The 26449-nt window shown below is 40.3% G+C and overlaps 2 protein-coding genes across 2 annotated transcripts; both read left to right on the plus strand.

The window, feature by feature from the left end:
- Positions 1-137: 137 nt before the first annotated feature.
- cep63 (centrosomal protein 63) lies at positions 138-7035 on the plus strand. Its single transcript, XM_077607455.1, has 13 exons — positions 138-1373; positions 1455-1632; positions 2310-2405; positions 2476-2601; positions 2685-2777; positions 3323-3490; positions 3562-3644; positions 4389-4532; positions 4851-4944; positions 5329-5391; positions 5526-5665; positions 5771-5912; positions 6823-7035. Exons 1-13 carry the CDS (start codon positions 1333-1335, stop codon positions 6955-6957), a joined length of 1503 nt encoding a protein of 500 aa, XP_077463581.1. The 5' UTR covers positions 138-1332; the 3' UTR covers positions 6958-7035.
- An 806-nt stretch (positions 7036-7841) lies between these two features.
- Positions 7842-26175, plus strand: amotl2a (angiomotin like 2a). Its single transcript, XM_077607454.1, has 13 exons — positions 7842-8027; positions 9508-9639; positions 13167-13605; positions 14933-15597; positions 15667-15766; positions 16431-16575; positions 16734-16826; positions 17569-17864; positions 17933-18120; positions 18194-18295; positions 19218-19378; positions 20505-20621; positions 21826-26175. The coding sequence occupies exons 4-13, from the start codon at positions 15008-15010 to the stop codon at positions 21870-21872; spliced, it is 1839 nt and encodes a 612-aa protein (XP_077463580.1). The 5' UTR covers positions 7842-8027; positions 9508-9639; positions 13167-13605; positions 14933-15007; the 3' UTR covers positions 21873-26175.
- Positions 26176-26449: the final 274 nt, after the last annotated feature.

Raw genomic sequence — 26449 nt, forward strand, 5'->3', positions numbered from 1 at the left:
TGAAGACATTGCCAGCCCGCGTTACCTCAGCAGAGCCAAGAACATCATAGGGGACCCTTACCACCCTGGTCACTATCTGTTCCAGCTGCTGCCCTCTGGCAGACGCTATAGGTCCCACAAGGCTCGGACAAATAGGCTTAAGGACAGTTTTTTCCCCACATCCATCAGACATCTAAACTCGCGCTAACATACCACACATTCCCTTCTGCGGCATATGAATAGATGTTTGGTTGGTGATCTGCCTCCTACTAGCTGACTTGAAGGAAGGTAAGTGGCAGACAGGCAGGTAAGTGTCAGACAGTGTGCGGTAATCGAGAGGTACGCGACCTGTATCCACAACAGCGGAATGACTATTACAAGTCCGTAACTTACACTTATTTAGGTCTTTTGCCGATTAAACGTAGCTTATGGAGAAGCACCATCAATTTCGTCACACGCAGTTTCTGCGTGTGATGACAAGTAGGCTTTTTTGTGTTGTGGTAATTACGACATGGCCTATGTCCGATTATTATTATTATTTTCCGTACCTCTTGTTCTTACAAGGTTAAAATAAATATACTATTTTTTAAATAAATAGTTTTAGTCTTTGGACGCTACATTATAGTTAAAATTTAAAAAAACAACAACATCTCAACACAGCTGTTATGTTCGGCTAAATTAAATATATCTATTAGCATAGATGTCATAGAGTATACATATTAGGAGTCATAGGCGTAAGGAAATAACGAGGGATTATATGATGGGCTCGATTATAAATGTGTTGGTTTATAACAAATCATAAAGTGGCGATGAAAAAAATTGTTTCAAGTGGAGTTAGTTTACTGCATAGCTGACGTTTATGAAATTTCAACCCATTTGGTTCTGATACAAAATGGCCGACAAGGGACGACGCTTATCCCGGTCGGCTCACCGTACACATAAGTGTACATACATGATATCTACAATGTTAAGTTCCCTTCTTGTTCACTGTACGTACTTATATGACGTTACACTTATGAGTGGCGGAGTTTACGCTTCAAACAGGAAGGACTTCAGCCTTTTCTCTCTCTTTTTGCCACTTCACGTAAGCGTAATTTACTAACGTATCATTTTTGAAGCATTAATATTATAACTATTTAAAAACTTTTCGCAATTTAGCGAACGAAGAGTTAAAAGGCTACGCGTGACGTCACGTCGCCTTGAAGTTCCGTGGCGCCAAAGCGGCTAGTTTGATGTTTGCTAGCTAACCTTCAACTTCAGACAAATACACGCAAATTGACTTTACTCAATTACACGGCCAATTAAAGGTATATAAGTTCATTTTAGTTACTTGGGGGGTATTTATGAAGTCACATGGAGGCGTGTTTCGAAACGTTGCTGAATTCGGACCTCAGGTAAGTGCTATTTATTCGCTTTAGCATATTATAATGGCGGCAAATGACTAGTTTTTTACGTGTATTTCGCACATTTTCCAGCTCGGTTCTCTCCGAATGCAAGCCGGAGCTCCAGGAATTAATGCAGCGGATTGATATTATGATGAGTCATGAGAGAAGCGAATGGCAGGGGCAGGTGCGGGACCTCCAGCTGCGGCTGAAGTGCGAACAGGAGGAGATGACGGCCTCCAGGGTGCTTCTTCAACGCAAGGACTTGGAGGTGAAACTCGGTGTTACTGAATTAATTGGTCTGAAGTCATTGGTTGCCATTGACGGCGGTAAATGTAAAAAACCCCACAAACGTCTGAACTAGGACAATGCTGTTAAATATTTTCTGAACTCCTTTATCCTCACTAGGGTCGCAGGGGTGCTGGAGCCCATCCCAGCTGACTTGGGGACAGAGGTGGGGGGACAACCTGAATTGGTGGCCAGCTACCAATCATAGCTAGGGGCAATTTAGTGTCCAATCAGCCTACCATGGATGTTTTTTGGAATGTGGGAGGAAACCAGAGTACCCGGAGAAAACCCACGCAGGCCCGGGGAGAACATGCAAACACTATACAGGTGGACCGACCTGGATTTGAACCCAGGTCCCACACTGTGAGGCCGACGTGCTAACCAATCAGTTGTCAGGCTGCCCCAGACGCCATTTTAGTTTACAAAATCTTCCATAACAAAGCTCCTCCTCCACTGTATGATTTTGTACAAAACAACACATAAATGAGGGCTGGCTCTAGAGGTGACTGTGTAGTTCCCTTCAAAAAGAGGGCAATTAGAATATGTAAACTCCCATCTCTGAACTTCTCCTCCAATCATCTTAAGGTCCTCATTGGTAGGGCTGCGTCAAGCCCCTCCCAGTCAAAATGGCAGTTAGTGAGTTCATATTTTTCAATGTAGATTGGAGTTCTCCGGAAGCAAGTAGAGGAGTTCCAGACCGGACGTCAGGACCTGGCGACCAAGTATGAGAACCAACTAGGGAACGTTAGTGAGGAGGTAGGAAGCAAACGTGGGTAGTTTTGCAAACGTCAGCCATGAAGTGAGGAAATGTCTTTTTTTCCCATAGTTGGACAAGTTAAAACGGAGTTATCAGAAGCTGGAGCGTCGACGTATGAGGAGGCCGCCAAGTGATGAGGCAAAATCTAAAAAGGACGATGCAACTGAAGTTGGGATGCTCAGAGATAATCTTGAGGTGGTGTTCTTCATTTAATATCATCTGCCGTGACCTTTTGGGAATAGAATTGACTTCCATGCTGGTTATTTGTCATTTTTAAGGTGTGCAGGCAGAGGTTGGTGGTGTACCAAAAGCAGTTCGCAGAGATGGAGGTCCAAAAGAAGAATCTTAGTGATGAGCTCATGCACCTCAAAGTAAGCGCATAGCAGGAAAAAATATGGTTTGTTTTCTATTTTTCATGCAAATGTATTATGAATTTTGGAAAGTTTTATTTTTCCATTGTTTTGTATTTTTACAACTCTTGCTATGGTGTTTTTCACTCTCTTAATTCAAAAGTTGCTTTTTCCTTTATAATTGTAAAAAAAAAAAATCTAATTATATTTATCTAATATTTTAATATACACACTTAATATTGTATATCATTTTTAAATTTGATAGTTTTATACCTATAACATTTTTACTTATTTTTCCCACTTTTCAAATTGAATGTATGACAGGAGTTATTTGTAGAATTCTTTTTTTTTTTATTACTGTTAATATAATTTTAACCCATTCAGAACAATATTATAGTGAATTACAGTATTTTCCGCACTATAAGGCGCAGCTGAATTTTCTCAAAAGTGCCGTCCGAGTGCAGAAAATATGGTAATTCACTGCTTTAAAAAAATCGTTAGAAATGTAGATATTTAGTTCAATATGTCAACAATATAAATACAATACATTATATCGTCACAAACAGGTCCAGCACACCTCAGAGGCGAAACACGCTGCCTGCTGCAGCGACGTTCAGCGAATGCGGGCCCAGCTGGAAAAAGTTGACCACGAACTGCACACGCAGGAAGTGGAACTCGGACGCGTCCGGGCCCTGGAGGACAACAGGGTGGCGCAAGAGCGCAAAGAGCTACGGGTAAAAGCCATGGCTCCTCCTCCAAGACCAAAGTATATAAAAATAACTTTCCTTTTATTTTTGATTGACAGGACAAAGAGGAGCAGATTGCAAGGCTTCAAAATGATGTCAGCAGGCTCAAACACGCGCTACACGACAAAGAGCAAGCGCTGCGGTGGGTCGTCTATTTGTGTGTCGAGTTGTTATAAAAAAAAAAAAATCGATTCGGCATTTTATTTCAAAATTACATTGCACAACTCTCATATCGATTCAAAATCCATTTTACTTGATGTTTTACCTTGTGTTTTTGGTGGAAATAAACTAGCGGTGGGGGCACTTGCATTGGCGTCCACCAAACAGCAGTGGTCAGCCGCCGTGCCCTGACACCAACGCACGAGGGCGCTGTTTCACACCTCAAGTACCATATCGCCTCAAGTACCAACGCTATACAATCTTTAAGTTTTTTTTAAATAATATTTAGAATGCTTCATTTAAGCAGGTTTGCACTAAAGCAGATCTGCACTATAAACTGAAATATTAACTATGTTATTCAAACATAAAATATGTTTACTTTTGTGTTTAATGAGGTTTCAGAAATGCATATAAAAAAAATTAAAAAAAATCTCGATCATCGTTCTATACTGTAGTCTCGGGATTCAATTCAATTTATTGGCAAAAAAAAGCAAATGTGCAACAAAATTAATCAGTATTGATTCGCTGTATGTGTGAAAGCGACCGCTACGTGTTTTCGGACCAAAGCTGAAATCCTATTTCACCCTAAAAGTCCCACGCAGCCAGAGGGATTGTGGGAAAAAAGTCTGGAACAAATTAATTTTGGTCATGATCAAAGAAGGCCAACTACGGACTTTCCCGGTGTGAATACGCCCCTAAACAACTTTTTTGTTGTTGTGTATTTCAGTTCATTGGAGGAGTGTATGACATCCCGTGACATTGCTGGGGTGGAGAAACTTTGCAAGGATCTGGCCAGGACGTCCGAAGAACTTGACTGCGCTCGTGCGTCCGAGTCTTACCTCAACGATGAAGTGATGCGAGTCAAAGAGAGGTAAACAAACACTCAACAACAATTTCTTGTCGGCTTCGCGTTGTTGTGTATGTGCAGTTTTTGTTTTCAATTTCCGATTTTTATACCAGTCATACATGACCCTAATCTTTGATATCGTGTATGCATTTAATCAATATAAAAAATGGCTACTCATAAAAGCAATGTCATTTTTTGTGCGTTTATACATTTTTCCATGATGAGTTCTGAAGAAAAACACATTTTGTGTACTTGACTACTTTGATGCTACAGTCTTTTATTTAAATATCATTTATACTAGGTGTTGTTTTCCCAATGAATGTGTGTGTGTGTTGCATTCAGACTGCAAGAGACGAGCGTCCAGCACGCAAAATTGCAACGAGAACACAAGGTGCTTCAAGAGGCCTTTGATAGTTCAGTAGCAGATGTGAAAAAGGTTAGAAATCTATTTTATTGTTATTTATTTTGATGTCCGGTGATAACACACCAAACCAGAATTGATAACATCTGGCAATGTACATGCTAAATCTTCCCCATCCTTATATATGGACATATTTTCAACTCTATAAATCTCTAAAAGAGCATTTTTGCATCATATTCAGAGTTTCTTTCAGTACTTTATAAGCCTGGTGGGCCACCACCTTAACCCCTGCTGGCTAAATCTGTGAATGCTACATTCATACTATGGAGATCTGACAGTTAGTACATGACTGAGAACAAGAATTAATTATGTTAATGTTATAATGTTAACATTATAAATGGATTAAATTGATATTTTAGCCATTTTTGTCCTACCATTTGTCCATGTAACTTTTTTCAGCTGCAAGATGAGCTGTCAAGGGCAGAGGAGCAGCACGGTGGAGCTGTGGACAACAGGAAGCATGTTAGTTTTTATTGTTTTACGGTTATTTTTTCCCCACTGTGCTTTTTTTTTGTTTACTCCTCTGCGGTGACTCGAAAAAGTAAAAAAATAAATAAAAGTTAGTCCTGGACTCACGAAGTCATGTGTTCTTGTAGGCCGGAGCATCCTCTGCAGTGTCGCTGGCCCCCCTCGGGGAAAGCCGCGTGATTGGGCGGGACCGCCCCCAGCTGAGGCCTGAGATCGCACCGACAACCCAGCCTGGGCCGAACCAGCAGTCAAGCGCCACTGCCGACAGGTACGTTAAATCCTGATTGACAGGACTCGCTAATTAACCCCTTAATTTATATTTAGCAAATATACATAACAGAAATAAGGAATGCTAAAGTGCTTCATGTTTCAGCGAGCCAACGTCCTATGACGGAGACATCCAGCGTCTGTTCACCCAGCTTCGCATGTCGGGGTCTCGCCAGCCACCTGTTGGCGACTCGGCACAGACCGAGCGCACTCCGGAGGGATGCAATTCTTTCTCACCGTCTTCACCGGTAAAACAGAGGGTACTAAGTACTGTATCTTACAAACTATAAGTCGCACTAGCCCAAGGGTGTCAGACTCTGGTTGCTTGCGTGCCGCTTTAACGTCAACTTGATTTCACATGGGCAGGACCATTTTAGAAATAATATTTAGATTTATTTTTAATAAATGGATTAAAAGCCCTGAATATTCAGTTTTTTATAGATCTAAAACTATGTTTATTTTAGTTTTTTTTTTAATATATTTTTTTGATTTTACAAAATGATTTTTGAACTAAAAACACAGAAAAAAATGATTAAAAATTTACAATTATTTCTTTAAAAGGGGGAAAATCACTGTTCATTTTAATTTGATCCTAAAACAGAAAGTCGGCACTCATGATTTACTTTCCCGGGCCACACAAAATGATACGGCGGGCCAGATTTGGCCCCCGGGCCGCTACTTTGACACATGTGCCCTAGCCAAAAAAAAAAGGGAAACGCATGTCACTAGCGTACAAGTCAGAATTTTGGCCAATTTTATTTGAGGAAATCCAAAACAAAGAACATGTCATCGTGAAAGGCATTTAAAATGTCAAAAACGGGCTAGATAAATATATTAAATATTTTAAATGTAACTATATTTATTTTAAGTAATTAAATTTTTTAGGTCAGCTCTCAGTTTCAACGGGCCATTCTACGGGTTCGCCAAGTCAAAACTCCACCCACCGCCCATGTTGAAATGGCTAGAGCGCCCCCTTGGGGTTTACTGTAAAAACATGGTAAATAATATAATGCGTGAATAATTTCACGCATAAGAATGAATGGAAAAATAGTCACACTGGAGTATAAGTCGCACCCACAACGAAAATATTTTTAAAATTCGGCAACTTATTGTCCGGAAAATACGGTAATTACTTAATAATTTATGAACATTTTTCAGAGTGCCATCGCATGTCGTTTCCGAGAGCAGGAGAATCTTCGCTCCAAGGAGCTTCTGCACAAACTGGACGCGGACATCCTCAGCTTGGACGACAGCAACATGGCCGTTGTGGCCAAATGTGGACAGTCCTCGTAAAAGGTGGAACAAAAACAAATCCTTGTTTTTTTTTAAACTCCTATTTAACACTGCACATTAAACATGAATTCAAAATGACCAGAGTTTTTTTTTTTCATGAGTTAAATTTAAATGTTTGTCCTCGATGTGTTTTTTGTGACGGTGGACACGTTTCGGTATAGAGGATTTAACCCTTTGCCGCCTGAATTTATGTTTAATAACAGGAGGCGTTGGAGGAAACCGTAAGTACATCAAAATAGTATTTATACAAATGTACTACATATAAACAATTATATTTTAAAAATGAGAAAATCCTCAATTTGAAAAAACATGATAAAAGGACAAAATATAGATGGGAATTAATTGAAAACAAAATGTATTAAAATAGTTTTATATATAAAAATTAGTAAAAAGCTTTCACATTTATGTATGAATATTTTTATATTTTATATAGTATATATAAATTTGTATATTCAATTAATGGTTATATATTTTTACTTTGTTGTTTTTTGTTCCTTTTTTTTAGGATTTTCCTTTTTTTCAATGGCCTTTTCAACATCGTAATTGTCAATTTACGCATTAATCTAAAGTTTTGTATTAAAAAATTAAATCATTTCTTGAAGTTATATTTCAGAACAGCATATTTTATTTGGGAATTCAATATTCAAGTATACTGTGGAAAAAGATGAAAATGATAAAAGTATTATTTTGCGGTAACGCACAGCAAGAAATGCACCCGAATGTTTCAAAACAATGACTTAATATTTAATTGACATATTGAACTTCAAATGCTAAATACAACTGAACCATCTTTCACGCAGCAATTCCTTTACACGCCTCAAGGGCGCGCCCACTTCACGACACTGATTATTTGGGATGCTAACGGAGCCTAATCTCACAGGATCTACCCGGTGGATTTTCATGGCGGTCTGGTGATGTCATGAAGGCCTCATGACCCGAGCCCAACCGCCCTGTGACCGTCCAGCCGGTCGACCCCGCTGACCCCAATTTCGCAGCTGCATTCGCTGACAGTGAAAGTACGTGACGGAGAAGACGGAAAAACGTCAACCCTTCCGAGATTCCCGGCACACGTGAGAACATTTTTTTTTACCTTTATGTTTTTGTTTAGCTCATTTTACAATAGAAAAAAAGACACGGAGTCACAAAGCTAATTTTAGAATGGAATGTGACCTTCCTATAACGCTAGACAGACTCCAGAAATTTGCACTTCCTGTGTGTCTAATACAGTGGTGTCAAAGTTGCGGTCCCCGGGCCAGATGTGGCCCACTAGGGGGGTCCGATCCGGCCCGCTATCTTGGTGGTTCTGCATGATGGGCACTTTTTTTGTAGCTCATTCATACAGAATTCAATTCTTATTATTTTTTGTTAGACGAGGGTGCCGCTAAACCAAGTTTTTGATTTGTATGATTACTTAGTTCTATTTCCTATCCGCAATCACATTGGTTCATTCGCCCGCTGCCGTCAAAACGACGGCTTCAATGACAGCAACATGGAAGACAAACAAAAAAGCGTCTTGAAATTAATAGGAAATTATCTAAAATTTACCAAAAGTGAGCTGAACGGATTGGACGTCGAGCGCCGTCAATGGCAAGTAAGTTAAATTTTTGGGGCCAAAAATAAACACGTCTGGCCTACATTATATCTAGATAACATTTATTCAGAAACTAAATGAATTGACATCAAGAAATGTACAATAACTCATTCCTTCTTCCACAATGCGTTCTTTCTCTGTATTCTGCTTAGCAACAAAAGGTAAACGACAGCCAATGAATAATAAGGATGCCTTGTGCCAACCGTAAAATTCATCTTTGTGTATGTTGACTAAACAGAGATATGGAGCACGACCACCTGCTCTCCGCCGTTGTCGCCTAAGGGCGCTCGCCCCGTTATCTGCTCTTGACTGGCCATCTGGGAGTGGGCGGAGCCTATTAACGAAAAACCCTTTGGGCTTTGTTCAGCTTTTTGTCTGATCTCTATCTGTTTGTGATGAGGAGGAAAAGGCACACACAGTATTCCAACAAACTTTTATTTAAAACGTCAACACAAAGTGGACAAATAAACAGTCAAATAAATGATAACAAAAATAATAAGTCAAAATAAGTAGTCAAAAACAAATAAGTAGACAAGTGCGCAAATAACAACCCAAAATGAACAGATAAATATTCAATAATAAACAAATAATCGATAAAAAAGTAGTCAACTTTCTTTAAATAAATAAATAAACAGACAAATAAAGGATAACAAAATGATAAATTAAACAAGTAGTCAACTTTCTTTAAATTAATAAATAAACAGACAAATAAAGGATAACAAAATGATAAATTAAACAAGTAGCCAACATAATAAGTAGTCAACAACACAAATAAGTAGCAAAGTGCACAAATAACAACAAAAAATGAACAGATAAATATTCAATAATAAACAAATAATCAATAAATAATTAATCAACATAAGTTGTAGTCAACTTTCTTTAAATTAATTAACATATTAAGAAATGTACTGTAAGTTGTTCCTTCTCCCACAATGCATTGTTTTTCTGAATTCTGCTAGGCCCCCGCCTGGTGCTTGTAGTCAGCCAGGATAGGCTCCAGCACCCCCCACAACTCTTATGAGGATAAGCGGTTGAGAAAATGAATGTTTAAGGACTATTCTGCAGTTTCTTGTGTCAAAGTGTGCCTTAAGGTAGGTCACCTCGTCTTTTATTGCGATTGTTTTGCGCCGAGTTGACGTAGTAGCGTCATTCAAACCCCTGTAGTGGAAAGGTAGTTGCGGTCCCGAATTAGGGCGACCATGTGGGGTACCCCACACCCCTTCCCGCGGCAGACCGCGGGCCGTGTCAGACGCCATGGTCATGGTAATTTGAGGAATGTGGCCATTTCCTCCTTTCCGGGGGAGGGGGGGGGGGTTCAAACAAAAGAAGCTTCTCCCACCTCGGCTCACATCACCGTCGGCTCACAGCCGCTGGTATTGTGCCGGGCCAATCGGGCCCGGACGCCACGCCGCCCCGCGGCGCCCGCGTTTCCGATAGCCGCGAGAAAAGGTGCGTTTATTTATACGACCACGGGAGGTTAAAAAGCGTCGGAAAAACTGGTTTGTGTTTTCGTGTAAACGCTGCAGGTCAAAACAAAGAAAATGCAACCATGTGTTGGGTGTACACATTTAAAAGTATTTCGCTTACTACACATAAGGGTCAAAACAATGAGAAAAAATGGGGCAAAGAAACCATTTCTTTAAATGAATTCCAGAAAGAAACCATTTTTGATGGCTTAATTTTTTATTTTAACCAGTGACAAATTCTCTCAAAACTCTCCAACACCCTTTGCATTTTCAGATAATACTTCTTGAGATTTTTTTGGGGTCTACACTTAATGTACCTTTCTACCAAATCCAATATTCCTGAAAGTAACCATTTTTGATACCTTAATTTTTTTCTTTTAAGCAATGACAAATTCTCTTAAAAATCCTCAACAACCTTTCCGTTTTCAGGCAATATTTGCTGAGACTTTTTTTTTTAGAGTCTACTCATGATATACCTTTCTACCAAATCCCAATTTGCTGAATAAAACAATTTTTGATGGCATAATTTTTAATTTTAACCAATGACAAATTCTCTCAAAAATCCCCAACACCCTTTGCATTTTCAGATAATACCTCTTGAGATTTTTTGGGGGGTCTACACATAATGTACATTTCTACCAAATCCAATATTCTTGAAAGAAACAATTTTTGATGGCTGAATTTATTATTTTAACCAATAACAAATTCTCTCAAAAATCCCCAACACCCTTTGCATTTTCAGATAGTACTTCTTGAGATTTTTTGGGGGGTCTGCACATAATGTAGCTTTCTACCAAATCCCTTATCCTCAAAAGAAACCATTTTTTGATGGCTTATTTTTTTATTTTAAGCCATGACAAATTCTCTCAAAAATCCCCAACACCCTTTGCGTTTTCAGACAATACTTCTTGAGATTTTTTTGGGGGGTGGGGGGTGTCTACACATAATATCCTACCAAATCCAAATATTCCTGAAAGAAACCATTTTTGATATCTTATTTTTTTATTTTAAGCCATGACAAATTCTCTCAAAAATCCCCAACACCCTTTGCATTTTCAGATAATACTTCACGAGATTTTTTGCGATGTCTACACATATTGTATATTTCTACCAAATCCAATATTCTCAAAAGAAAAAAAAATTGATGGCTTAATTTTTTATTTTAACCAGTAACAAATTCTCTCAAAAATCCCCAACAACCTTTCCGTTTTCAGGCAATACTTGCTGAGACTTTTTGCAGTCTATTCATGATATACCTTTCTACCAAATCCCATGTTACTGAAGGAAACCATTTTCAACGACAATTTTTCTATTTCAAGCCCATGACAAATGTCTCTCAAAAATCCCCACAGACGTGACTCCAAAATCGTTTGTTTATTCACAAAAACTACTTCGTCATTTTTTATTTCTCGGGTCTACTCATGATAACCACCCCTCCAAGCTCTATATTTCTAAGTGCAAACTCGCCTTGGGGGCGGGATTTTTCAAACCTTTTATAAGCAAAACCACCGTCTTTCAACTCGTCTTTTGATCCAAACTCCATCAAAACTCCAACATTTTCCGTCCCATCCGCACAAAGACGACTCTGTGCCGGCCGTTAAGACGGACGAACATTTTAGCGCCATCGGGGTGTTCCTATTTTTTTTTTGCATAACGGCTCGTCTTATCTGAAAACTGAGCGTTCTGTTTAAACCGCCATGCAAATGAGCAGGTGGACGTTCTGAAGATGCGCAAACCTGCGGTTTTTCGGGCCCGCCAGGCTAGCGCCAACAAGCGTCGTTTTGTTTACAAGTCGCTGACATGTTAGCGAACCCCCCCCCCCCTTCGCTGACGGGTGACCAGCTGATCCTAAAGAGTAGCTAGAAGGGTAGTTTGGCGAGGGGCGGGGGGCCGGCAGATGGCAGGTCTACCCCCGTCATGTCTGCTTTTTGGAGGGAGAACAATGCGTCTCTCACAGCTTCTGCTCAAAAGTGGGGGTTTGTTCAGGGGGGGTCTTTGTGGACAGCTGGCAGGCAGCATGCCTGGGAGAGACCCCGCCCCTACGTACCCCCCCTTGTACACGGGGACACACGGATCCTCGCAATTACCCGGCACGAGCCTGGGCTTAAATATTTACCCGCCGCATGCAAAGGTGTAATTCATCTTTAAATAAAAACGATACTATGTTTTTTGCTACGGTGATGATGGCTATGGAATAGATTTTGGTGAAGGTGTAGGATGCTTAAAATGAGCTTGTGCTGATGTGATATTTTGTGTTAGAGATAGGCTCCAGCACCCCTTTGGGAGGAGATGTGGGAGGGAGGTGAAGATATTTAAAATGTTTTTAAAAAAGAAAGAATATTTTATTATTTTTCTTTTTTGAATGATTTTTTTTTTTATGGAAAAAAAAATTAATTAAGTAAAAAAGTTTACTTCATGTGACCTCATGTTTCTTTAAAAAATATACCTCAAATAAAATGTATTTATGTCTAGTCAGAAAATTGGAGACTACAGAGAATGTTTACTGTTTTTGCCCTTTAAAAAACAACAACATTTCTGAATAATTATAAAAATGAATAATATTTTCTGTTTTCATGGCCTTTAAAAAAATACATTTCTGAATAATTAAAAAAAGAAAAATATTTTAATATTTTCTGTTTTGATGTCCTTTAAAAAAATAAATTTCTGAATAATTAAAAGAAGAAAAATATTTTAATATTTTCTGTTTTGATGTCCTTTAAAAAAATACATTTCTGAATAATTTAATTTTTAAAAAATATATGTTTTCTGTTTTGAAATAAAATAATAAAATGAAATAAAATGTATTTTCAAAATAGGGGCAAACTTAAAAAAATACATACAAATACAAATTTAAAAAACCCCTCAATATATATATTTCTCCATTTTCAGTTATCATATTATTAGTAATAATGCATTTTATTTGTCTGCTACTTCATATTAAAACAGCTCTTTTACAAAAAAAAAAAAAACAACATTCAAATTTTCCTAAAAAAAATATAATGCTTAAATGTGTCCAATTTTGACCTCCCCAAAGTCTTCAACCCTTCCCCTACAATCCAAATATCGTCAATTTCCCAATAACAAAATCCCTTAGCTAACGAACCGCCACTCCCACCAAACCCCGAACTAACCACATGACTTTTCCCCCCCAGTTTATGGCCACCACTGATTTTTCCCACAGTCCCTGAAGTCTACGTCCGACCTCCCGAGAGATGGACCGGACGTTAGATGTCGATCGAGGTGGACTGCCTTTCCCTTCCTCGCCGCCCGGTCCTCATCCTCGATCCTCGCCGCCGTCCCGCCTCCATACGAGTGTCCCCTCCCCCTTCCCCCGCATCCTTTCCACCCTCCTTCTGGCGCGTTTGATCCCCAGGGGACGCGGAGGGAGCCTCAGCATTCCTCTCATTCCTCCCTCGACACAATCGGCCCGCCAGCCTTTATGAGACGCGCTGCCCGCCCGGTCGGCTACCTCTCGCACACCCACGTACACGCGACGGGACGCAAACGGGGCAGTCCGGCAGCAGGAGCCTCTCCGGGGTCGCTTTTCTCAACTTTGCGGTGTTCTTCGAAGCGCGATGAGACCCAGATTTGGTGAGTTTGCCGCTTTTTTTCATGGTTTGAGACCATTTTTATCACGAATCTTTGTCCTTCGGTCATACCGAACTTCAAACTGAGTACGTAGATTACAATTGGAGGTCTTTTTAAAACTATTGTTGAGTTGGGGATTGGGTTTTAAGGTGCAAAAGTAGCGCTTTGGTTGAAGTATTATGTATAAGGGATGCTGTTGTTGACCATTTAGGGTAATATTTGACACAAAGAAAAACGGAGGATAATTAAATATTTTGTATGTGTGAATATCGACTTGTTTTGGGGTCTTCACAACAAACGTAGCAGATAAAAGTCATATTTTTAATGAGTTTTGCTGAATTTTATATGGCACGTTTTCCTAATAGTGCTAGTATAAAATGTTATTATTGTTAAAAAAATATTTTTAGTCATTTGGGTTAACAGAATGAACAACGTTAATTGATTAATTCTCATAGGATTTTTTTACTACTCAGTTTTAATCGATGTATTTTTCTGTGATTTATAAAGAAAACGCGCAGAACAGTAAATATTCCGTTTTATTTTTTGTTTTGCTGTTAAAATATGAAAAACACTAAATATGTTATATTTTTTTGTTCATTTATTTGTTCCGGTTAATTTGAATTTTAAAAAGGGGTCAAAATAGTCTGCTGTACTTGTTTGTTTTACTATTAAAATAGGGAAAATATATATATTTTTTAAACTGACTTTTTATCGTTAAGGTTTTTATATATTTTCTAGTTATGGCAAAAACACTTAATGATTTTTATGGTTAATTAATATGTTTTTGTACTTGCATTTTTCAAAAAATAAAAGGGAAAAAGCAGCAGGTTTTTATTTTGACCAAAAAAACATCCTAGAAAATAAATATCTTCTCATTTTATTTATAACTTATATTTTAAGACCATCACATAATTTTGAAAGTACATCATTACTTTCAAAAAAGTAAATCATTTCTTTCAAAATGACAGAAACATTTCACAATATTTTTGGTATGGTTAGCTGTTGGGCTCTCAGTCTTGGAGTCGAGGGTTCGATCCCAGGTTACGACCTTTCTTTGTGGAACCGACGTGGGTTTTCTCCTGGGTATCCGCTTTCCTCCCACACCCCAAAAACATGCATGCTAGGCTAAATTTATGCTAAATTGCCCCTAGCTATGATCGATCGGTTGGTCGTTTGTCTCCTAGCATCCTGCGATTGGCTGGCCATCAATTTAGAGTCTCCCCCGCCTTGTGCCCGAAGTCAGCTGGAATCGACTCCAGCACCCCCCGACCCTTAACGTTCATAAAATGAATGCACTGTTAAGTTGACAAGTACATTTATTTTCCCGTAGAATCCTGGTGATCTGCGCCTCGCTCCGACCCGTGTCCATCCACCTGGGGACCCGGACCCGAATCCTCTCCGGGCCATGCGAACCGCCGAGTCGGCCCCTGGGACGGTCCTCCACCGCCTCATCCGAGAGCAGCTGCGTTTCGGCAACCTGGCGGACACCCGCGCCCTGCTGGCCATCCAGCAGCAGGCCTTGCACGGCAGCGCCGGTCCCCGCTCCCCGCCGGAGAACGCGGACCGGAACGAGATCCAGCGCCCGCACGTGTCCACCCGGCAGGACCCCCAGGGCCAGGAGCATCGGGGGAGCTGCGCTCCTCCGGAAAAGCCCTCCAGGATCTCCTTCAACGGGGAGGAACTCCCCACCTACGAGGAAGCCCGAGTCCACTCGCGGTACCTGAAGGAGGACTCCAAACGGGACTCGGACCGGGACGCCAAACGCGAGCACGCCCGCTCCCTCAGCGAGCGCCTCATGCGGCTCACCCTGGAAAGGGGCGCGACGTCGCCGACCCGCACGCCCGCCATGAGCCCTTCGCTGAGTTTCCCGCAGCTGCACTACGCCGCCCTGCCACCGGGGGATCCCCGGGGTCCTCCGCCTGGGTACCCGCCCCTGGAGAAGAGGGTTTATTTCCCAGAACCCAGCGGGCCTCCGCCGTTCTACCCTCGGTCCAGGTAGAAGGTCCACCGCCTCGGCTCTCGGATCTCACCCGGCGACCGCTCAACTTTTTTTCTGTTCGTTAGGAGCGATGAGGTGGGGGAGGGTGACGCCCTGCGGCGGGAAAACCAGAGGCTGAGGCGAGAAGTGGACTTATACGCCGAGAAGGCAGCACGCTTGAGCAAGGTAAAAGTTTGTGGAACCCAAAGATTTTCTGTCCTTTCCATCCCCAAGACTTGTTGTCCCCCCATCATCTTCTTTGTCCCCTCTTGTTTACAAATGAAATCAAATCAAAAGCCTTTATTGTCATTATACACATACAACAAATTGGTGGTGCTACTCCACAAAGTGCGTTTTTCCCAGTAAAAACAGTCTTGTCCGGGCAAGGTAATTCCAAAATATTGCACAATCTAAGATATTGCACATGACTGAGGAAACAAAGCACCAAACCCGTCTTGGATCGTCGCCGGCTTTGATTCTTCAGCGTGTCTTTTTTTCCCCCTTCCATCTTTATGTTTTTTCTTTCTGTTCCCTTGCGGCGCCCCGTCAGCTTGAGTAGTTAGCGCGTCGGCCTCAGGGCCCTGGGGTCCTGGTTTCAAATGCAGGTCGGTCCACCTTTGTGGAGTTTGCATGTTCTCCCGGGCCTGCGCGGGATTTCTCCGGGTACTCCGGTTTCCTCCCACACCGGAAAACATGCATGCTAGGCTAATTGCTTGAATACTCTAAATTGCCCCTTGGTATGATTGGTTGTTAATCTCATTGTGCCTTGCGATTCTGTCCGCCGACGGCCCTAGACGTCCAATTTTGACTTGAGTGTTTTTGACCAAGTTCCCACGTTGTCTCCCGGCAGCTGGAAAAGGAGGTGGCCAGGATATCGGAGGCGTACGAGACTCTCCTGAAGGGCTCGGCCAAACGCGAGGTTCTGGAAAAGACCATGAGGAACAAACTGGAGGCCCAGATGAAGAGGATGCACGACTTTAACCGAGATCTCCGAGGTACGTCAAAACAACACCAGGTCCGGACCACCACATCATTTTGATGATCATTTTTTTGGTCAACATTTTCCCCAAAAGATTTATCAGGCATCAATTATTTGTCGATGGCTCGTGGCAGCAATTCTCCGACGACATGACGTTCTTTTTCCATTTTCTAGAACAAGTATGCACGACCGCCAAGCAGCAGGCGGACAAGGAAGCGGAACGCTCGGAACACAAGCAGCACGTCTTCCTCAAGCTCCTCGAGCAAAGTAAGTTCCATCAAAGAATTCAAACCACGGGGGCTTTCGAACTCCCTTTGGTCAGGGGGGCCACATTCATGGCTATTTTTTGGGCCGTCATCACCTTTGGCCAACACGTAAACGTGGTGTCAAAGAGCAAGAAAACCGTGGGTGTGCTCATTTGCGGAATGGCGGTGGCTCGGACGGACAATGGCGGGGCGTCGACTCGATCGTCTCTCTGGCGCTGGCCCTCTTATATTTTCAGCTTCTTGTTTACTCGGTGCTCCGCGGACGCATTCCGCAGCTTTTGGCGGGACAAAGCTACGCCTTGTGTGTGTGTGTGTGTAAGTGGATCACAGGAAGTCTGCATTCCCTTGGTTGGGGGGGTGTTTGTGTAATCAAGAACCATTCAAAGTAAGGCGTCAGTTCTCTTTTTTTTTTTAAGAAGTAGATTCTTTACCTTTTTTTTACCTCAGTTCATTTTTATTAGATACAAGCAGGGGGGCCCCACCGGTCCCACCCGCTTGTTTAGAACCAAAAGACAATTATTGCGCTATTAAAAAAATTCTCTGTTGAAAAATGGGTGTTTAACGTCTATTAGGATCCGACACCCGTTTCGGGCCACCACAAAAAAAAATCAACTCTCTACGTTGCACGGTTTGGACAAACGTAGCGAGAGAATCTTAACATACACACCCATAAATCACGCTTTATAAGGATTATAGATTGTTAGCGGGGAAGCCTGTTTTAAACGCCGACTTTAAAACCCTAGACGAGGAGCAGCAGCGCGAACGCGATCGTCTGGAGACCTCCATCCAGAACCTGCGGGTGTCGGCGGGCGAGAGCCAGCGAGGACGCGATCTCCTGGAGAAGGCGCTGCTGTCGGCGCACACTCGCAACCGACAGCTGGAGGACGAGCTGCAGAGAAAGCGGGCCTACGTGGAGAAAGTGGAGCGCCTACAAAGCTCGTTGGGACAGCTGCAGGCGGCGTGCGAGAAGAGGGAGGAGCTAGAGATGCGACTGCGCACCCGCCTGGAGCAGGAACTCAAAAGCATGCGAGCGCAGCAGGTACAGATCTTTCATTTATTTTATTTTTTTGTTTGTTGTTGTTTTAAGATACCAAATCCCGCTTTCAGAACCAGACCGCCAGCCCCACGGCTTCCGAGCCAAGCTCCTCCTCCTTATCGCAGCAGCAGTTGAGGGAGATGGAGGAACGCATCCTGGCCTTGGAGGCCGACATTACCAAATGGGAACAGAAGTACCTGGAGGAGAGCACAATGCGGCACTTTGCTATGGATGCCGCCGCCACGGCCGCGGCTCAGAGGTACGCTGTCCAAAAAAAAATGCTTTGGGTGGCTCCACCCATTGGTTTGATCACTTTTTTTGCGTTCTTGCAGAGATACCACCATCATCAAAAACTCGCCCGGGCATTCGCCTGACAGCAGTTTTAACGAAGATCTGCCTCTGGGCAATTACAGACATCAGGAAATGGAGAACAGGTAAGCATGCTCATTTGCGCTGTGACAGGACAGTGGCCTCCACTTACAAAATTACTTGGGTTGTGAACTTGTATTTTTCCTAAATAGAGCAGTACTTGATGTTTAAGTTGTATAATTTGTTTCACGGTAAAAAAAAGACTAACTAATGCCTTTAAAAATGATCACACAGAGACAATGATAAGAATGTTATCTATCAAGGTGTTAAAATGAATAACAAGCATGCCAAAAAATTGTCTATTCGTGCAGGTGCATCAGCGTCTTCATTTCATTCGCACCACAAAGTTTAAACAAAGTTGCTTTAACCACACTCGAAAAACTCTTTAAAAAAATAAATTAGACAAATATATATATATATATTTATTTAAATTTTTTTGTATTTATTTATTTATTTAAATTTTATTTTATTTTTTTAATCATATAAAAAAAAACAATGGGAGGCCAGCAGAGTGTTAAGAAATTGTCAAGCAGGACGCAACGGTACCGCGACAATTTCAAAATAAAATTACATATACAAAAAAATGGATTGACATTTTGGGGGATTTCGTAACTTGGATCTTGTCTCGATATGCACTCGAAAATAGAACTGAATCATTAAGACTGTAAGCTTTAGCGTGTTCACCAACATTTACAACACCTTTTGCTTTGTGTGGCACCAGTTCCAGGTCGATAATTCCAAAAAAAATTGAAATGTGCGATTACAAATTAGCCAAAAAAAGAATCCCCATAAAAATTGACCTTTCAAGATACCAAGTTATCATCTTCCAACTTATCTGAATGAATCGGATGTTTTATTTCTGTCCTGTCTCCTGGATAAGATATCAAATCAACCCTCGACACAAAATGCCTTTAGTATTTTTCAAAGAAATGACTCTTAAGTACCCAAATGAAAGACTTGTGTAACCACGGCATATTTTTGCTTCAGGATCCGAGCCCTTCACGCGCAGCTGCTGGAAAAAGACGCCATGATCAAGGTCCTTCAACAGCGCTCCAGATGGGAGCAGTCCAATTTGGAGAAACAAGGTCTCCGCTCGACCCGGTCTGTCCCGTCCATCGCCACGGCGACCGGCAGCGCTCAGACTAAAAGTGAGTCCAATCGTCATCCCGTTCAACCAACGTCAAAATAAATTTAAAAAAAAACTAATGACTGAGTAATATGAAAATACTTAGAGGATAAAGTTGCAATATGACATGAATGAAGTCATACATTGTAATATTACGAAATAAAAGAAAACGTAATACTGCAAGAATTAGGTCATTCATTAAATCCGTAATATGATGAAAATTAAATCATACATTAGGATAGAAAAAGTGGGATATTACAAGAATGAAGTCATTCATTGTATTACTTAAAATCGTAATATGACGCAAATAAAATCCTTTATTGTAATATTAGAGAGAAAGCTGAAGTATTCCGAAAAATCGGTCATCTATTGTTTTATTACACGATTAAAGTCCTAAAATACCGGAAATTTAAGTCCTGAAATACCGAAATTAAAGTCCTAAAATACCGAAATTAAAGTCCTAAAATACCAGAAATTTAAGTCCTAAAATACCAAAATGTAAGTCCTAAAATGCCAAAATGTAAGTCCTAAAATACCAAAATTTAAGTCCTAAAATACCAAAATTTAAGTCCTAAAATACCAAAATTAAAGTCCTAAAATACCAGAAATTAAAGTCCTAAAATACCAGAAATTTAAATCCTAAAATACCAGATATTTAAATCCTAAACTACCGGAAATTAAAGTCCTAAAATACCGAAATTAAAATCCAAAAACACCGAAATTTAAATCCTAAAATACCGAAATTAAAACCCTAAAATACCAGAAATTTAAATCCTAAAATACCGAAATTAAAGTCCTAAAAGTCCGAAATTTAAGTCCTAAAAGTCCGAAATTATAGTCCTAAAATACCAAAATTAAAATCCTGAAATACCGAACAGGATTCTCCGTCGGGATGTCTCGTGACGTGATGCGGCCGGCGACAACTGGTCGCCAGACAGACAGAATGCAGAAAGGTCAGAAGAACAAAAATGGGGACGGCCCCTCACCGCCCCTCAAATAGACGAGGCGTTTTTTTAAGAAAGAATGCGTGTCATCGCCCACCTCCGGAATAGACCCCGTCCAGAATAGTCATGGGAAAGAACCCAGTGTTTAAGTGTGGATGTGAGCGGGGGTAATTAAGCCACTTCTTTCTTTGTCCGCATCTGCAGGAAAGAGCTTCTCGGATGACCGGACAGGTGGCGCCGCTCAGCAACGACGCGGCGCTAGGCGGGACTCCGCCACACAATGTGAACAACCCCCCGTTAACTTGGCGAAGGACGACTCTGGTGGGTTTGCCGAGCGCCGTCTCGTTCGGTTTTTGAGGAACGGATCAGGTATTTGGGGTTTGCGCTAAAGTTCAACTTCTTCAGGGAATTGGCTATACCGATTTAGGAAATTAATTAGCTCCACCACTTGGATTTTTTGTAAATAGAGCAGCATTTTAGATTTAAATTCTCAAATTAGTTCCACGCTCCTCGTAAAATTTAACCCTTTAAAAATGATCAAAGTGTTCCAGTTTTATATGAAATAGGTGACAAACACACAGAAATGTTGACAAAATGATTTCCGAATTTATCAAAATTAATACCAAGCATGCCAAAACATTTTCCATCCGTCCAGGTGCATGTTAGGAGGAAGCTAACGTTAGCACGAGCACATAAACAGCCATCGATACAACTTTAAAATGATGAATTCAAAACAACACGCCTCCACCCTGACTTTCAGATGGAAACCTATCGAGGGTTGTTAGCTTTTGTCTTCCCTTCTAAATATTCCCAAAATGATATACACAAATGTCCTCACAATAGGATAACGCACGACCACTTGCCAACCAGAAGTAGTATATACTCCTCTCATATTAGCGAACAAGCTCCGCCATTCGCACTGACTAATGTAAAAAAAAAAAAACGCTGAAAAAAATGCAACGCTCCGCCCAGTGCTCGTAGAGACATTACACGAGGGTGATCAAAATTTATCTCGTATCTCAAGATAGATATTTGCCCAAAATTTTACTCGTATCTCAAATTGCTCGTATGTCGGGGCACTCGTATATCGAGGTACCACTGTATAGTAAGACACAGTCGCCCTACTTAAAGTTTTCGTTTATTGCTAGCATACCTGTCAACCTCTGCCGATAACTGCCCTTATAAATGATTATGATTTCCCCTTACAAACCCCCAAAAAACCTTACAAACACCGTACGACTCGTACGGTGTTTGTAAGGTTTTTTGGGGGGTTGTAAGGGGAAATCATAATCATTTATAAGGGCAGTTATCGGCAGAGGTTGACAGGTATGTGCTAGCCAAGTCGCACATTCTCAACCGGCTTTTGCGCAATATGTCGCAAATGAGGCATTTAAGAGTTTCGGTTTAGGGTTTCAGACTTAAGCTAGGTTTAGGGTGGTAAATTCCACAACCAAGTAAAACAAGGTTAAGCAAGGTTGCATTTGGTGTCGTTCTAACAACGTTTTTTTTTTTTAATCCCCGACAGCTACTTGGGAGAAGGACGAGCTGAGACCGCTGCAAACTTCGCTTTAATCCGAGATGGTGGAAATCCTCATTTGAGTAAAGTCCACATGTCTTGCTGTTTATTTATTTATTTTTTCTGTCATTTGCTGCTCATTTGTATCGTAACTCGGAGTTTTAGGGCCAAAGAAAAGACGACAAAAAATAGGACAATGGGAATAACGTTGAGATTAAATCTGTCATCGTATGAGAAAAAAGTCTAAATTAAATTACAAGGAAAAAGCCATATTTTGAGAATATTGTTGTCATATTACGAGATTAAAGTTGTAATACGAGAACACAAAATGGCAATAACAAGCTGTCATATTATAGTTAGTTCTATTACGACATTAAAATTGCATTAGAAAAGTTGTACTACACTGAAAAGTAGACAGTACAAGAAAAAATCATAAATGATAAGATTTGTCAAGAGTTCTTTTACGTTACGTAATATGAATGGAGCTAAATTAGCTGCTGCGTACTTAAACTAGCCTTAAACTGCCTCCGTTCAAAAGTAGAAATCATTTTATTTAATATAATTTGGTGTAGATATGTCAAAAGATGAAGCACAGCCTCCCGAGAGGCTCTCAATATTATTATATATAGTACTACTTTTATGCAAATTTTATTTTTTCTAAATTAGCTGCAAAATACTCTAGCTGATTTAGCTAAATTTGCCAAAATGTATTCACGTTTTAGTACATAAAGATACGTAACATATAGATAAAATATGGTAAATTTCTTTTTTTTCCTAATTATAAGATTCTGCGATTTTAAATAAAGTTACCTAACATTACAATTTTTTTCCCTTATACGCTGTGACTTTAATTTCATAGCGTTACAACAATTTTCTCAAAATATTACGTTATCTTACCTTCTGTCAGAACTTCAATCTTCTAATTTTAGCCTTTTTTCCCACGATGACAACTAAAATCTCCTAATCTGTTTTTGGTCTTGGTCCTTTTCCTCCATGTTAGCATCGTGTTAGCCTTTATGCTAAATATTTGTCTTTTTAATTTAAAACAATGGGACATGTTTGAGGGTTCTGTGTGACAGGACAATGTTTATTTAACTATTTATCTCCGGGGCGGGGCTTTGTCCTTTACAAACTTTACTGTTGTCAAACGGGCGGCCTGTGGGCCAAAAAACGACCCGCTTGAGGGTCTCATCCGGCCCGGGGGATTTTCCCCTCTTTGTCGCTCATTCATACTACACATACAGACTCAAATACTTTTATTTTTTTTGACACGGGTGCCGTAGAACCAGAATTTTGTGAGTCGTGTGATTGAGTGTGTGCACTACTGCCCTTTGTTCAATTTTTTTTTTTAGGTCAAAACAGCATCAATGGGAGGCAACGAGTTAAGAAGGAACCTTAAAATATCAGGAAGTCACCTGGAAATGCCCAAAAATCTGCAGAACGTTCTTTCGCCCCTCCCATTCAAAATGGATTGGACGTCTAGTCTCGTCAATGGCGGTCAGTAACTTTTTAGTAGTAACTTTTTGGGCTATAAATTAACACATGAAAACTGACCAAACTGACTTTGTATATGGAATATCCAAACCAAACAGAAAATACAGTGGTACCTCTACTTACAAAATTAGTTCCAGAACTTGTTTCGTAACTTGGATTTTTCGTAAATTGAGGAGTAATTTGTAAATTTTCTAATTCATTCCACGTTCCATTAAAAAAACGAGCACGTAAACCCTTTAAAATTGATCCGAGTGTCCCCATTTTTTATGAAGAATGTGGGAAACACATAAAAATGAGAGAAAATGATAAGAAAACTATTTACTAATGTATTTAAATGAAAATCAAGCATGCAAAAACATTTTTTATTCATAGAGGTGCACAAGAAATTTCCCAAATATGGGATGAAATAAAGTTCTAATCTAATTAGCATGCGAACACACAATTAGCATACACCTAAACGACTTCAAATTATGAATTCAAAACAACTTACCATTACAAAGAAAATTTTCAATAGCAATCATGGGTGGATAAGAGGGCCCGAATCGTTAATTCATTTGCACCAATAATTTTAAATAAAGAACAAAGTTGCTTTAACCACGCTCAAGCAAATAAAAAATATAAAAGACAGCCAATGGGAACAGGAGGGCGACTTTTTGCACGGCAACGCGCTCGTAACATAACATAAACAAATTTAAATGAACTTGGATTACGATGCAGACACACTAAAAAATAATTTTTTTCTAAAATTACACTAAACTTAATTCTAATTTTGTTTGACATTTTGATACCTTTCTTGGCTCTATTGGCCCCGCCTCCACCCTGACTTTCAGATGCAACCTATCGAGTGTTGTTTGCTTTTGTCTTCCCTTCAAAATATTCCCAAAAATGATGCACACAAATGTCCTCACAATAGAATAACACATGACCACTTACCAACGAGAAGTAGTATATACTCCTCTCGTATTAGCGAACAAGCTCCGCCATTCGCACTGACTAACGAAAAAAAAAACACTGAAAAAAATGCAAGGCTCCGCCCAGTGCTCGCAGAGACATTACACAAGGGAGTTACGGGGAGAGAGACAGTATTTCAAAATTTGTCTCATATCTCAAGATAAATATTTCCCCCAAATTGTACTCATATCTCAAATTTCTCGTAAGTCAGGGCACTCGTATGTCGAGGTACCACTGTATACAGTAGGCGATGCCCTCCTGATGGTTTACTTGCTATTTATGAAAGTTTAGTGGAATTTTCAGGTTAAGAATTTGACTGTAGTTGAACTGAATTTTGGGGTCAGAGTTCAGGGTGGTAGTACGGTTCGTAGATTCGGGCGTGGAGGCTCCGCATAGCTCCGAAGCTAATATTTGCGGCCCTTGTGAGCGCAAATTCCCCCCTCCCGGCCTCACCTCACCTCGCCCCTCCAGTGGAAGCTAATCTTCTCACATTCCTGGCCGAGGGAGCGCGAACAAAAAAAAAAGAAAGAAAAAAACGGGGCTATCTAAAGCCAGGAATGCCTTGTCCCTTAAAAAACGTTGCGCATTCTCCGCTTTAGATAGACCGCTTTCCACCGTCCATCGAAAGAGTTTTCCCCCAGGAATGCGTTTTGGGTCCGAAAGCGGAACGGGCGCCAAATTCCGGCCACGTCAGCGGGGGATTATCCGCACGTAAATTCTGACATTTAACGGTCCGTTCCACTTGGTGCTTTTCCCTGGAAATACGCACGCATGCACGCGATATGAATGAAGAAGGCATTTGCTGGTCAATGCAGTGTGACGGGAATGTTGAGAATGTGTTTACATGCGAGGCGAAAAAAAGTTAATATATTGTTTTTGGTTGTTTTTGTTTTTGTTTTCCATTGCCAAAGATGGATTATGATTTTTTGGGGGGTTGTTTTTGTGTGTGTGTTTTTTTTTTAAATGGATGTTGGAACACAGACATACAAAAGGTGGCGATACCATTTGTTGTCAACGATTTTGTAACGTGTTTCGTAATATTTCATATTAAAGATATTAATATATGTCCCAAAAAATGGCTTGGGTTTGTTTTGAAATTTTTATTTTGTTTTGGGGATGGAAAGAGTATCGGATGAATTTAAGGGTTTTCATTTTTCACTGTAAATTTAATGGAAGATTTATTAATAACAGATTATTTTTCACATTTTTCTTAAAAAAAAAAAATTGTTACACATGGAAAAAATACAGAATAATAATAAATAAATGCATTTTTTAAATTTATTTATTTTTGCTTTTTTAAATTATGACCGAAAATAATAATAAATTTAAATTTCATAAATAATGACCAAAAATAATTAAAAATTGTACATTAAAAATTTAGTTTAAAAAAGGGAACATTGACTGTTTTCTCCTTTTTGTGAAATTGAAAAAAACAAAAAGTAGAAAACATGTTTAAAAAATGACAGTTTTTCCAATTTTTCATAAAAAAAAAGTAATTAAAAACTTAAAAAGTTGCTATTAAGAGGCTCCAAAAAGGAAGGACGATGTTTAAGGGACCTATTTTTATTTTTGGCTTCAGGATTATGATTTTATCTATCCGAATCCAAGTTTTGGGTGACAGCTTATGCTTAGATTTTCAAATTTGGGCACCAATTGATGAATTTGGGTGAAAACTCCCACAAATATCTCAAAAAGTCAAAATGTTAACAGGGCAAAAAAACGAGCCAAATCAATTTAGACGAAAACCGCTTTCCTTAAAAATGTGCATCTTCAAAGCTGGAAAAAAATGGTTTCTTCCACCTCGGCAAAATTCCTCAGCAAGCATCGACTTTTAATGTCAATATTTACGCCTTCCACATTCCCCCCGCCCGATGCGCATTCTGCAGATTCCGGGCATTCCCGTGCCGCTGCCCAATCCAAGCGGTGAAGAAACTCTTCCCTAAAAGGGGGCGGCTGTCTCTGAGATTTAGCCGCCCCCTTTTCGGCCCAAAAAAATGATTTGCATTTCTTTGCAATTCTTGCCGAGGATCGCCCGCCGTTGAACCCAAAAGAAAATAATGTTCTGGAAGATGGAACGTTGCGGCGCTCGTAAACATCTGGATTCCTGCTGGGATTCGCTGTGAAAGCGTGAATGAAAAAAATTGCAAACTTCCTGTTCGGTTTCATACGGAGAGTGGACAGAAAAGAT

The sequence above is a fragment of the Stigmatopora argus genome, chromosome 8, assembly GCF_051989625.1.
Source record: "Stigmatopora argus isolate UIUO_Sarg chromosome 8, RoL_Sarg_1.0, whole genome shotgun sequence".
Classification (NCBI taxonomy): domain Eukaryota; kingdom Metazoa; phylum Chordata; class Actinopteri; order Syngnathiformes; family Syngnathidae; genus Stigmatopora; species Stigmatopora argus.

Bases quoted from the DNA above. Each gene is read 5' to 3' on its own strand.
- amotl2a (XM_077607454.1), top strand. From the start codon at position 15,008: ATGCGAACCGCCGAGTCGGCCCCTGGGACGGTCCTCCACCGCCTCATC. The intron at 15,598-15,666 runs GTAGAAGGTCCA...TCTGTTCGTTAG, and splicing joins CCGTTCTACCCTCGGTCCAG to GAGCGATGAGGTGGGGGAGG. The intron at 16,576-16,733 runs GTACGTCAAAAC...TCCATTTTCTAG, and splicing joins CTTTAACCGAGATCTCCGAG to AACAAGTATGCACGACCGCC.
- cep63 (XM_077607455.1), top strand. From the start codon at position 1,333: ATGGAGGCGTGTTTCGAAACGTTGCTGAATTCGGACCTCAG. The intron at 2,602-2,684 runs GTGGTGTTCTTC...GTCATTTTTAAG, and splicing joins TGCTCAGAGATAATCTTGAG to GTGTGCAGGCAGAGGTTGGT. The intron at 5,392-5,525 runs GTTAGTTTTTAT...GTGTTCTTGTAG, and splicing joins CTGTGGACAACAGGAAGCAT to GCCGGAGCATCCTCTGCAGT.